General features: G+C 39.4%; 2 protein-coding genes across 7 annotated transcripts in view; one reads left to right on the forward strand and one right to left on the reverse strand.

The window, feature by feature from the left end:
* Nucleotides 1-6,915: 6,915 nt before the first annotated feature.
* On the forward strand, nt 6,916-11,719 carry ANKRD37 (ankyrin repeat domain 37). The gene is made up of 5 exons (XM_073341858.1): nt 6,916-7,106; nt 7,442-7,594; nt 8,867-8,958; nt 9,741-9,970; nt 10,747-11,719. Exons 1-4 carry the CDS (start codon nt 7,077-7,079, stop codon nt 9,964-9,966), a joined length of 501 nt encoding a protein of 166 aa, XP_073197959.1. The 5' UTR covers nt 6,916-7,076; the 3' UTR covers nt 9,967-9,970; nt 10,747-11,719.
* Nucleotides 10,463-13,817, reverse strand: part of UFSP2 (UFM1 specific peptidase 2) — a 29,707-nt gene continuing 26,352 nt past the window's right edge. For 5 of the 6 annotated variants that reach the window (XM_073341846.1, XM_073341849.1, XM_073341845.1 and 2 more), the window contains exons 11-12: nt 13,478-13,602; nt 10,463-11,693 (exon numbers count right to left, since the gene is read on the reverse strand). In XM_073341846.1, the coding sequence (XP_073197947.1) occupies nt 11,607-11,693; nt 13,478-13,602 (212 nt within the window). In that variant the 3' untranslated portion in view covers nt 10,463-11,606. The other variant, XM_073341848.1, reaches the window with a different exon arrangement.

Consider the following 13,817-nt stretch of genomic DNA (forward strand, 5'->3'; position numbering starts at 1 on the left):
GGACCGTCCCCAGTGTCTCTCCAGAAGGGTGCTAGTCAATTGAAAATGGAACCCACTTCCCCTTGGCATACAGCAGCAGCTCAGTGAGTTGCCTTGCATCCTTCCATTGCCTTCTAAGCACCGAGCTGCAAAGACACCACTGAAGAGCCTTCTGCATTCTCAGTGGAGACCTAACAGAACAAGCATACTGCTTCTTGGTCAGGGGAGCATAGCCAGATTTTGGTGACTTTCTGTTGCAAGGCCAGTAAAACTGTGGACAATAGCAAAAATACCAGGAATGACCTGGTCAGATTGCTAAAAAGCTGGTAGCCTTCAAAATTTTCCAGACTGACGACCAGTGCAGGGACCAGATTAAGCGGCTCAAGAGTAAGTACAAGAAGAATAGAAACTAGAACCACACCTCAGGCAATTCAGCAACTTCATGCCTGTTTTGTGAGGTGTTTGACCAGGTGCTGAGCACTATGTCCAGCATAGAGCTAACAGTGGTCAGCCAGGATGGTGCCTTCTGTCCCTTGAATCCAGCATGGGAACTGATGCGACCTCTCTGCAGGCTCCAAGTGAGGAGCATGAAGTGACTGGTTATTAAACCAGTCCAGAGCAGGCTGTGGGACAGGATCAACACCAAATTCTGAGTCCATACTCAGAGGGACTGTTTGATGCCGCCCACCCCTAAGGAAAACCCCACTGCCAAGTTTGCAGCAAATCCAGAGGAGACAGAAGCTGTCCCTGAGCCTGGTAAGTTTCTGACTCAAAGTTTATTACTATAGTAATGGGAGGGTTTTCTGCTCCAAGGACCAATGCAACAGTTATGGATAAGCTATTACCAGCAGGAGAGTGAGTTTGTGTGTGGGGGGGGGGGGGGTGAGAAGGCCCACCTTGATTATCATACACATTGTAAGGAGAGTGGTCACTTTATATTACCAGCAGGACAGTGAGTTTGGGGGGGGGCGGGGGGAGGTGAGAAAACCTGGATTTGTGCTGGAAATGGCCCAACTTGATTATCATACACATTGTAAGGAGAGTGATCACTTTAGATAAGCTATTACCAGCAGGAGAGTGGGGTGGGAGGAGGTATTTTTTCATGCTTTGTGTGTATATAATAAGATCTTCTACACTTTCCACAGTATGCATCCGATGAAGTGAGCTGTAGCTCACGAAAGCTTATGCTCAGATAAAATTGGTTAGTCTCTAAGGTGCCACAAGTACTCCTTTTCTTTTTGCGAATACAGACTAACACGGCTGTTACTCTGAAACCTTACCTACAAATTCTTGATCTTTCTGCCAAGCCCAGCACACCCCAGTAGGCACCAGGTTTCCATCGATCAGCTGTACTCCTCCCTGTTACTGATATTTCTTTGATCGTAAACCATGGATATCAAGGTTCTATCTTAATCCACTCCGACATAAAGTCTAGCACTATATACAATAATACAAAATGCCTCACAATTACAAGCCCAAGTTACAGCTGCTGTGGAAATTTACTTTTTAAAAATTCTTATTCATTGAAAATTTCAACTATAATACTGTATTAACATATTTTGCATATGTATAAAGAAATGAAACTAAGCATAAGAAATAGTATAAGATATGTTGTGCAGTTTTATCTTATACCCCCACATACCTTCAGCTACACAAGAAGTGTAGGAATCCAGTATACCTGCCTTTCTTGAAGTGGTTCGTTGCTTTTGCAGAATGTTCTTTACATTCCATTTGTCAAATGAAATAATTTTTAAAAAATGTCTTTAATGTGATATTTTAAAAAACTTCTCTGACAAAATCTTAAATTTTCAAGTATGGTTAGACGTATTGGACCATATTCTTCCTTGGAGTAACTCTACCAAAATTAATGGAGATGAATTTTTACGAGTCTGTTGGAGCCTAAAATCTGTTGGAGCTTCTGAAAAACAAAGTTTATAGCCCTCCACATATATCTGAAAGCATTCCTCTTATATTTCTATTGATAGCTGCTTTCTCCATTGCTATGGAAACAGATTGCACTGCCAAAAATGGAATGAGGAGCTTTCAAACCTCACTTGAAAAAAAAAAGGGGGGGGAACAAAATGGGAGTTTTGAAACTGTGATTATTTTAAAAGCACTTGTAACACTGTCTGGAGTGGTTCATGACCGTGAATCCCAACTTCAGGGCAGACTGTCAAAAGCACCCCAAACTGGGTGTATATTCTATAATTAGATTTCACCAGTAACAAAAGTGAACTCCTGGATCACTGTAGCAGTCTTTACCATTGAGTCACTTATACCAAAAATCACAAAATATTTAGGTTGCTCTCATACCCCAGAAGCTAGTCACTTATCCCAGATCAATTTGTACCTTAGATCTCACAACAAAGACAAGGCTGGTAGCCAATCCTATAGTAAACTAAATAAGGATTTATTAACTCGAAAAAAGAAATGGGAGAGATATGTTGCCTGCTTTAAACTGTACATAAATGCACAAATGAGTTCAGTCTATGGTTCCAAAAGGTGACAGAGATATAGTGATATAGTGTCAACACTGAATGAAAAGGAGTACTTGTGGCACCTTAGAGACTAACCAATTTATTTGAGCATGAGCTTTCGTGAGCTACAGCTCACTTCATCGGATGCATACCGTGGAAACTGCAGCAGACTTTATATATATACAGAGAATATGAAACAATACCTCCTCCCACCCCACTGTCCTGCTGGTAATAGCTTATCTACAGTGATCATCAGGTGGGCCATTTCCAGCACAAATCCAGGTTTTTTCACCCTCCACCCCCCCACACAAATTCACTCTCCTGCTGGTGATAGCCCATCCAAAGTCATCCAGCAGGAGAGTGGATTTTGATAGCCCTCCTGGATGGGTAGAGCAGGAGCCACTCTTCTCATCTGAGTTCACAAGTTCTGAGCAGGCATTTTAACAATTAACAAACAAACTTATATTTTACCTTGTGGCATGGAATACAGACATTACATATAAGATTAATGCATGCAGCAACTTACAGTCATTTTATACTGTCTGAACACTAAACACATCCTTGCAAGTCTAATGCCCATTTTGAACAATATTAACATTTAGGTGACCTGGTCTGCTTTCCCGCTATGAATTTGTCAGTGGGAGCATTCACCTGACACCTACAGACTTGGCAAGAGCTGGCACCTGGTTTGCCAGCATGACAGCACCTTTACCACATTTTGCTAATATGATGTTGAGTCCTACAGAATGGGAGTGACAGGCAGAAGCTAGCTGCAGAAATGCAAAAATTCTTATAAATTTAAATGGTTATGGGCATGAGCACCCACTGAGAAAAATTAGCAGATGCTTAGCACCCACCGGCAGCCAAGCTCCCCACTCTCCCCCCAGCGCCTCTCCCCTGTTGGCAGCCCCGCTAATCACTCCTCCTTCTCCCTCCCTGTGCCTCCTGCCCACCATGAGCAGCTGTTTCGTGACATGCAGGTCTGCTCTGGGAGGCAGGGGTAGGAGCGGGAACGAGGCATGCTCAGGGACGGAAAGAGGTGGGGAAGTAGCGGAGCGGGGGTGGGAAGAGACGGGGTAGGGACTTGGGGGAAGGGGTGGAGCAGGGGTGGGGCCTGGGTCTGGCGGGGGGGAAGAGCCTTCTCATAACTGGTTTCACGAAAGCTTATGCTCAAATAAATTGGTTAGTCTCTAAGGTGCCACAAGTACTCCTTTTCAATTTGTAGGTAAGAGGACGATAAATCAATCCTGAGTGGCTGGCAGGACTAGTGGGAGAATCTGTTGTGCAGGTGTCCAGTCTGGGAGGGTGAGACATTTTGGGTGAGGTTTGGCTTGAAGCCAGAACCTGTAGGGCAATGCAGATGTATTGGGGGCCTTAAAATGTGGGGTGATCCAGGCCCTATTTAGCCTTATATCCAGAAGTAAATTAAACATCTGCAGTGTAGTTGTTATGATTGCTGTGGAAACCATAATTTTGAATTTTCTGGTACCTGTGCATTTGAAATCATAAGTGTCTTTTGGACTGAATTTGCTTTGTTTTGTGTGTGGGAATAAAGACTGAATCCAGTAGTTGCACAGATGTGTTTATTTCAGTCTGAAATGAGAGAAGCAAAAATGGTCACACACTGAAGTAAATGCACTAACTAATGTGATGGGTCTGGTCACAGAGACCCCATTGAGGCTGTCACCTGATGTACTAGAATTAACTCTGAACCTGTTTTCCACTGCCAGCTTGGGACTCCAGAACCCTGCCTTGTTGAGCTAGACACGCTAGTCTGCTGCAACACAGACCCAGGTCTGGTCCACACCCCCAAAGCTGCAGACTTTAACTACAAACTGCTCAGCAAGTCACCTATCTCCAGCACCCAGACACCCAGTTCCCAATGGGATCCAACTCCCAAATAAATCCATTTTACTCTGTATAAAGCTTATACAGGGTAAACTAATAAATTATCCGCCCTCTATAACACTGATAGAGAGAGAGATGCTCACCTGTTTGCTCCCTCAGGTATTAATCACTTACTCTGGGTTAATTAATAAACAAGTGATTTTATTAAGTATAAAAAGTAGGATTTACGTGGTTCCAAGTAATAACAGACAGAACAAATATCATTGGCACAAGGCAGGAAACCTTTGTCTCTCTCTGGGTTCCCACCCTTGCTTCTAAATGGAAAAGCACCAGGTTTAAGATGGATTCCAGTATGTCACATGTCCTGTGAGACTTCATTACCGGGTGGCTGGCACCCACATATACTGGAAGGCTTACAAGTAAACAGAGCCATTTACAACCAATTGTCCTAGTTAATGGGAGCCATCAAGATTCCAAGCCACCATTAATGGCCCACACTTTGTTTGCATCCTTACAGTAGGACTTCAGAGTAATACTTCATATTTCTAGCTTCAGATACAAGAATGACACATTCATGCAAATAGGATGAACACACTCAGTAGATTATAAGATTTATAATGATACCTTACAAGAGAATTTTTGCATAAAGCATATTCCAGTCACATTATATTTACACTCATAAGCATATTTCCATAAAACATATGGAGTGCAATGTTACACTCGGTATATTACATGTGTATCTGGAGCGCTGCAGCTTGTTATACATATATATTCCACCTATTTTGCATAGCTTCTGTTTATTTCAATATGTGAGTTAATTTTCTACATAGGAAAGGGAAAATGAGAGAGATTATTTATTAAAAATAAATGCATTGGTCTTGTAAAACTAAACTTCTGTTAAAGGAATACTGTTAAGGTTTGCAGGGATCAGATTTCACTTTTCTTTCTAAATCTGTTTTCCAAGTCCATTCAGTTTTGTTTTTCCAAAACAAATGATACAATGATCTTTATTTTTTAAAAATGATGCTAGTAGTCAGGAGTAACTTCCATAACAAACAAGAATGCATGTGTCATGGAGTCAAAAAAAGCTTGCAAAGGAAACAGAATTCATTTTAAAGTTTTAAGGCGGGAAAAGTTCCAGGATATATTACAAATTGGAGACATGGTTAAAACAGAGTTCAGTTCAGTCTGTACTGTAAGACTGTATTTTAAATACCATAGAATCATTGGACTGGAAAGGACCTTCAAAGAGGTCATCTAGTCCAGTCCCCTGAAGGGAAACTGCCATGTAATTCAGTCTCCTGCCTCAGTTGATTTTATAGTGTAGACAAGACAGGAAGTTACTTTGAAGCATGAACCTAATGAGTATTTTGTCCATACTAAACATTTTGACATGGCTGTGTTACAAAACTGTGCTAAAATAGGCCTATGACTGGAGAAGTCTGTAGCATGGTTTCTTGAAGTATGATTGGTTTAAAACAACAAAACCCTGTCCATAGCAGACCCTGGAATTGCTCAGAGAATGCTAACTACCTCCATGTTTGAAAATGGTTGTCAAGCAATTGTGCTTGATAACAACTACTTCTGAATATGGTTGTAGCTATCTCTGTTCTATTTCAGTGGAAACAGGTCTATATATAATTTGATTTTGTCTATTTGGCTTGTGACAACATAGGAACCTCAATGGTTTAGCAACTGAGGATCTGAAAATAAAAGCTATATTTTTGCTAGATTTATTTTTAATAGAAATGAGTTTGCCATTAAGGATTGGAGCACAGTCCTTTCCATAGGTCACCAGTACAAACCCAGCTCATCAAGTTGGTAATAACTTTGCCATAATTGTTGGCAATATCAACAGAGTCCAGTGACAGACTGGGCCCTCAGACAACTACCCTCTTCTTCCTTGAATGGGAAAATAGATGATCTTGTTAATAGCCTGGTTTCTGTTGGTTGAAAATGATGGATGGTATCAGTTTTCCCCTAATTCAGGCCTGGAGAGGTGGTCTCTCCACATCAGAGTTGAGAGCATTGGTAGGTCAGCATGGGCCAGCTTGCACAGCTGTAGCTAGTTATGCACCTATTCCATTTGCAAGCTCTAAACTCGCACGCACATTTTCAAAATACATTAATTGGGTAATAAATAAGAGAAGTGTGGGTCTTGCTTAAAACCATTCACTTCTGGATGAGTGTGACGGCAGGAGTTTTGAAAGTATCTTCTCACGGGGAGGCTTTGTTTCACGCTCCCGCATACGTGCACGAAGAAGCATATGTCTAGCTATCTATAGCTTCATAGAGAGACCAATAATTAGTCTAGAGGAATTGTTTTTCTTCCTTCCTCTCCTGCGGCTGCAGCAAAAAGCACAGGGGTGTCGGTCTGCGTGTGTGAATGTGTGTGATACGTGCCTAGCTGCACTACGCTCCATGGCCGCCCCACCTACCTCAGGCCCTGGGCTGCCCAGCCTTCCGTTGTGCTGTACACTGAAACACGTGCAAGGGGAGCCCGCCCAGGACGGCTGGAGAAAACACCAGGAGGAGCCAATCGCCGCACAAGGGGGCGGGTTGAACTGCATGTGCTCCTGTTTGTGTACGTGCAGGAGCCGGTTTCCAGCAGAGAGGGAGGGGAGTTCAGGCTGGAGGTTCGGGTTTTGGAGCTTGCACGGTGTCTGATTTGTGCTACTTGCACTAGACAGAATCGGGGACAGGCGGGCTGGGCTTCTCCCATTCGCCGCCCCAGAACATTGGGAGTAAATAGTCCTCTGCCGAAAAGAAACAATGTGGATGATGCTGGATTGCAGCTCAGAGGTGAGGCTGAGGAGTTTGCACGGTTGTTTCTGTGCGTTGTTAGAAGTCCAGGTGTTGAGTTGTTTGAAATGTAGTTTTACCACTATTGGCTAAACCCAAATCCCACTGATGTCAGTAGGATTTTGCCAGAGTTTAAAGCTAATAGCCTGGTTCTTTCAAATGGAAAAGCCTATGATAAAGGGACATAAACATTAGATGACTGTTGGTTCTCTGTGAAGGGGAAGGTGGGGGGATACCTTCAGATTTTTCTGCTACTGTATAATTTATCTTTCAGGTCTAAGAATAACGTGAAGCTAAATGTATTTTTAAAACACTTGTTTCCTCCCCTCCCGTAGCCTGACGGCTTGAGCCTCCTGCTTGAGGCGGGGGCTGGGGTGAATGCACCTGCAGATGCCTGTGGTCAGTCCCCAGCTCACTTGGCTGCTTGTGGAGGACAAGCTTTTTTCCTACTATGGCAACTGCAAACAGGAGCTAATCTGAACCAACAGGTACAAGTAATGCCTTTTTGTTTCTTTTTACTGCCTTATTTAAATGAGGCATGTTATTTGTATGAAAGGTATATTGTTTATGTAAATCTTTAGTTGTCACAGATTTGATGAGATATACAGACTAGTTGCCTGTGATTATTTGTTGCATCTCATCTATACAAACAATTTATTACATGAAAACAAGTGTCCTTTGTATGAAACATCTCTTCCCCAGTCCTCAATCAAAATCAGTTGTAAACACTTTCAAAATAGACTCTTCCTCATGTAAAATGTACTTTAAAATTCATTCTGGTTATTGTGTGTTCCGATTGTTTTGTAAATATAGGACCCCTATCAAATCTGAAACTTTCTTTGTCTCCTGATCTGCACATGGGAGAGCATTTCAGTATCCCCTTTTTCCGGTTAGGGTCTTGGGAACGTTCACATAATCTCCTTCCAATCTATATCAAGGTCTGTTACGGAGTCACACTTATCTCAATAGCAGAAATTTTGGTGATTTGCTTGTATCTCTGCACTTCGCTATGAATGGTGCCCTGTTACTTCCTACCTCTGTGTTTTGCTGGAAGAGCCTCCTGCGTTGATTAGTGAATGAATGTGGATATGTAGCAGAGGTGGGTCAGAAACTGTTTTCACGTCCCTCAAATATTTTCAAGTGTTCAAATTTGTTTTCCTCTCTCAGATCATGATGAAAAGTCAATCTCAGATTTTCACAGACCAAAATCAGGTCAGTGTTTTGATAACTTCAAAACATTTTATTTTGATTTGACCTTTACAGCTTCTTTTTTTAGTTTAATTAGCTTAAATTTCTACAAGAAAACTAATTTTGAATTGGAAAAACAGGAATTTTCATTTTGAAAGTGTCAAACAAAAACATTTTGTTAGGTTCTAAACTTTGAGATTTGTTAAATCCAAACCTGTTTTGTGAACAGTTTTGGTTTCGATTAATTGGCATTTTCTGATATTGAAAAATTTCCATCTAGCTTTGAGTACACATTTTGTATAAAAGCTGTTCGAGGAGATAAAGGTTTTGCAACAGATTTTGTATGTAATCTTCTAACAGCTTGTTACATGAATAAAGAATATTCTAAAAATACTTAATAGCATATTATTTGTATTTAACTGGATATATACTTTTCTGACCCATCTTTCTGACTTGTCATCAAAATTATGTCATCTAGAGTTCTGATGGTGCTCAAACTGGTTAATCTCTCCCTGCCACTTTATTAAGTGATTATGATATACTAAGGGTGAAATTCTGTTTTATGTTTTTAGGATTGCCATGGAGAAGCTCCTATTCATAAGGCAGCTAAAGTTGGGAGCTTGGAGTGTCTTGCTCTACTCGTTGCCAGTGATGCCAGAATAGAGTAAGTCAAAACTACATTTAACTAATTCAAATATTAACCCTCAAAGAAGTTATTCATTTAACTTATTCCACTATAATCTTAACATACATTAACAAGAAATGTATGCTAATACAGAACTTTGTTTCCTGTTCAAACTATATTGTGGTAGTCGGAATGCAGTGTGTGCGTGCACGTGCACGTGCATATTTTTTTAAAAAGCGTAAAAATATGGTGCAGCCATTACAAGTATTTATCATGATAGTCCACATACTGTACAACTATACCATTGTCTTTTAGTTTTGGTTTAGAGAAAAACCTCTTTACCACAACAGCTAAGAGGAGCTCACTGGTCATAGCTCCCTGGTTGGAGGAGCTTTCCATTTCATCTATTGGTTATACCGTTCTTACGTCTTATACTTGAGACAATTTCTTTGTTCTTGATTTTTTTGGTAGCTTATTTCTCTGTTTCAAATATTTGTGCACTTGAAATAAAAACATTTACTGAAGAATTAGGATGACTGCCTTATCTTACATAATGACAGGTTTCAGAGTAGCAGCCGTGTTAGTCTGTATTCGCAAAAAGAAAAGGAGGACTTGTGGCACCTTAGAGACTAACAAATTTATTAGAGCATAAGCTTTCGTGAGCTACAGCTACTGAATGCATCCGATGAAGTGAGCTGTATGTAGCTCACAAAAGCTTATGCTCAAATAAATTTGTTAGTCTCTAAGGTGCCACAAGTACTCCTTTTCATCTTACATAGTGACAATTTGAAATTAATTGTGTGTTAACTTTTGTGTTTCAGTTTGTGCAATAATGATGGACAAACAGCAGAAGATCTTGCATGGGCTTTTGGATTTCTGGAATGTGCCAAGTTCCTCACAACTGTTAAACATACTCAAAATATGAAGCTAAGAGAACAACCTAGCTACTCACTTAAGGACAATTGTGGTTTGCCAAGAGAGGCTTCAGCTGGAAAGAAACGAGCATGTGGAATTATGGGACCCGCAAACAGAAAGAGGAGGAGATAAGATGGTATATAGTTTATGACAGTTTACACTACAAATTAGACACTTAGCTAGGACTGGTTTAATACATATCAGAATATTTTTAAACCAAAATCTCACACTTTTTTAGTATTTAAGTACATTGCCTGAATTTGTCAGTAGATATGTAGTGGTGGTGAGGCAAGGCCCTTCAGATGCATCCACATATACTTATGTGGTAAGGCTGCTATTCATTCAGAATATTAATGTTGCATAGAAGAACATGCTGTCAGGACATATGTATGTTCTAATAAAGGGCCAAATTACTTTTGTGCATTGGGTCAGGGTGGACTGATTTAAATCAAAGCTATTTAAATCACTGATTTTAATCATTATTAAATCAACAAGGAGGAAAGCTTGATTTAAATAATGGCTTTTATTCTTTTTAGTTATTTTCCTCAAGAAAAGTTTATTCTTATTGGTTGGTAACCCCTTAAAACATGTTGATTTGCAAGTAAATATAGTCTTTTTGCTAACCAGGAGAGTATACTATATTTATACACATTAATTTAAGTAAGCATAAACCTTAACTACTTACCCGATTAATTTTTTCCTTGTGATTTGTGTCAATCTCTACTTGGATGGAAATTTCAAATTCAATTAAATGTACAAAACATTTTTTTAAAATTAAAATACAACTACCTATGTTTTCGGTAGAAAGCGAGAGGGATGCATTAAACAGCCATGCTATACTATAGCCAAGTGTTTTGATAAATTGAGATGTATACTTCTATTTTGTAAAGTAAGCTCTTTTGTTTTGAACAGATATTACGTCTTAGACTGCAGGTGGGAAAACCTGTAACCCTGAAAAGAATCTGAAGTCTGCAAAAACAACATTATTGGTCTGTGAACTAAGCAACCCAGTATTTGATGTTCTGCTGTTTCCTTCTGAGGAGGAAACTTTGGTTACTTTTGCTTCTTGAAGAAGACATTTTTCTAGAATACTTGTATTCATACAGCTCTGTGTGTGTTCAATTGTAGATTATGTATAATAGGGCAGTCTCTTCTCAGGTAAATAGCAAAACAAAGTTGATACTTAGCACATACAGTGCTTCTCTCTGGCTCCAAAGTGCTGTAGGAGATTAACATTTCGTTAAGTGGCATTCCCTGCCTATCAAGTTGTTGTGTGATATTACTGGCTGCTGTCAAATGGTTACCACACTTCACTACAGAGGGGGCTCTATGGAGCCCTAAGGATTCTGCACATCTTACTAACAAGAGCTGTCTTTACTTTTATGAGCAAGAGCTGCTTACATGAGTAAATGTTAAAGGACCAGCCCCTAAATTTGTAAAGCACTTCAGGAGCCTTCAGAAAGCAAAAAACATTAAAAATATTAGATTAAGGTAAACTCCTTTTAATTAAACTTGTCTATACAAGAATGCAGTTGAATGTGATTTACTCTTCTTCCATTTTTGATGTTTTTTATTTAAAAAGACATTTTATACTTAAATTGCAGTGTAAAGAATTCAACTAGCATTTTTATTTCAGCTACTTTTGACTGACAAAAACACCATTTAAATTGAAAATAATTAAAATTTTTCTAAAGCTTTTTATTTTAAATAAGCCAGCTCTATCTGTACCAAGTCTTAAATTCTGGATTAACATGATTTTTTGCAATTGGAATTTAAATAGTTTTTGGTCGCTGAGGTAGGCAGAGGTTGTAGTAAGCATCTTTGCTCCAAAAGTCTGGGCCCTTCCATCCACACCAACCCTGTACAGGAAAAAGCAAAATAAAGCCATTTCTAAAACAGTTGTGTTTAGCAGATTTGGTCCATGAGTGCTGTCATACATTACAGTTTTTGTTGTTTTCATTATGCATATACTGAATTAATAGAACAGGCTCCATTTTTTGACTCAAAACAGCTAGAAACTACCATGCTGTTAAAATTGAAGTCTAATAGCAACATTATCTTCTGCCTTATGTTTTGAAGGTAGTAAGGTCATATCATATACTATTTTTAATCACATCAATTATTTTCAATTATAAAAATACAGTGTGAAGTCTACTTTTTACAAAATAGTGCATACACTTGGCGTGGTCTTAGAACTTTACAGCATCCGAACTTAGACCCCAATTCTGCAAACATTTATGCATGTATTATATTTATTACAGCAATAGTTTTATTCAAATCAGTGAGACTGGTCAGGTGCTTAAAGTTGAGTGCATTTGTAAATTTCTTCAGGATTTATATTTAGAAATTAACAAATTAAGTGTGTGTGAAGTTTCAATTAACTGTGGAGTTCTATTGATATGATTAGACCAGTCTCAGGACTTGAAAAATTACCAGAAACCTACCATACTAATTTGAGGCAGATGCAAAAGTAAAGAGAGCTACCAGAATAGTTCAAGGACAGTATCCAACCTCAGCTACTGGGAATGGAGAGCATGCTGGATGGAATTCATACCAAAGTGCTTTCCCACCATTCAAAATCAGCCCCAGTTTAGTAGGTGTGATAAATCTGAAGCTGCCTTCCTCCTGCCTGGCTGTTAAGAAGGAGTTCTTTCTTCCCAATCTCAGAGCCTGCTGCTGCCATGGTATCTGTTATTCTCCAACTCTGCCATTCCTAGAGCCTCACCATTTTTTATTATAAGATATCCTCCTCTCTGAATAGTTCAAATTTCTATCCCTCCTGCTGCTGACTTTTCTGGAGCAGCTGGCATAATGAAACTGATACAATTCATTGTCCTCAATTTCATATCTGCCTATAGGATAAACAGAACCTGACAAGCCTTATTAATTACACTCTGCTACTGCTTACTACTATGAGCAACGGCAGAGGAACTGGAGCCATCTATCTGCAGATTCACAAAGATGGAATTGCATGGTTTATCTTCCAAACTATAAAGACTAGACACAGCCCAAATGTATCCCCAAAATTTGCATGTATTCCTTTTAAAGGGACCCTGATAGCCTTTGTCTATATCACTATAAAAGATATTTACCTAATTTCAGGGAAACTCTCTCAAATTTTTATATTAACATGTATATAACCAGATATAAGAGACTCTGTTCTAGACACAAGGTGGTGGCATCAAGGATATTCAGTCCCGAGGCAAGTAAAGTGCATTCCTTCTTACTGTAAAAAAAAAAAAAAAAAAAAAAAAAAGTATGTTCTCCCAGACACTGCACCTCTACAGAGTCATTAAGCTCTACAGGCCAGATGTAAGGATATGCTGTACTGGTACATTCACCTGGCCTCTGGGCTGGCCACCAGGTGGAATCAGCATTTTCCTTTCAGTGATAGTGTCCTTCTTCAGTCCAGAGACTGAGCAAACTCAGTAGGGCTGAATTATATATAAACTGACCCTCTGCCCTAAAGGGCTGAAAGAAGTTTATTCCCAAATCTACATGTTTGTAAAAAAGATTACTTTTAAGAGAAATTAAAATTATGCAAGTAAAAAATAATTACAGTGCTATCTCTCCAACACTGGTCATGCCATATAACCATTTATTAATGTCATAAGTAGAAATTAAATGAAGTTAAAAATCTCACCTTTTCCAAGATAACATGCAGATCTTCTGCACCAGTGTAATGTGGGTCTAGAATCAGAAATTTTGTGTGTCCTGTAACCTCATTCCATGCCACTCCTAGTATTGTGTGAGCCAAAACGCCTCCACCTGGATTGGAGAAAATATATGCTCTTTCTAAGGCTTTGTACAGTTGGACAGACTTATTTTTGCACACATACATATGTTAATACTTTCTATTAGCCGACAGATCTATGAGTGAAGTTTCATTCTCTAGGCTATGAAAAATAGTAGGGTAACTGCATCGTGTGAGATCCTTCATGGAATATGATAGCCAAAATAAAGACAAATAAATAATTTTACTT

Source organism: Lepidochelys kempii, chromosome 4, assembly GCF_965140265.1.
Source record: "Lepidochelys kempii isolate rLepKem1 chromosome 4, rLepKem1.hap2, whole genome shotgun sequence".
In the NCBI taxonomy this organism is placed as follows: Eukaryota; Metazoa; Chordata; order Testudines; family Cheloniidae; genus Lepidochelys; species Lepidochelys kempii.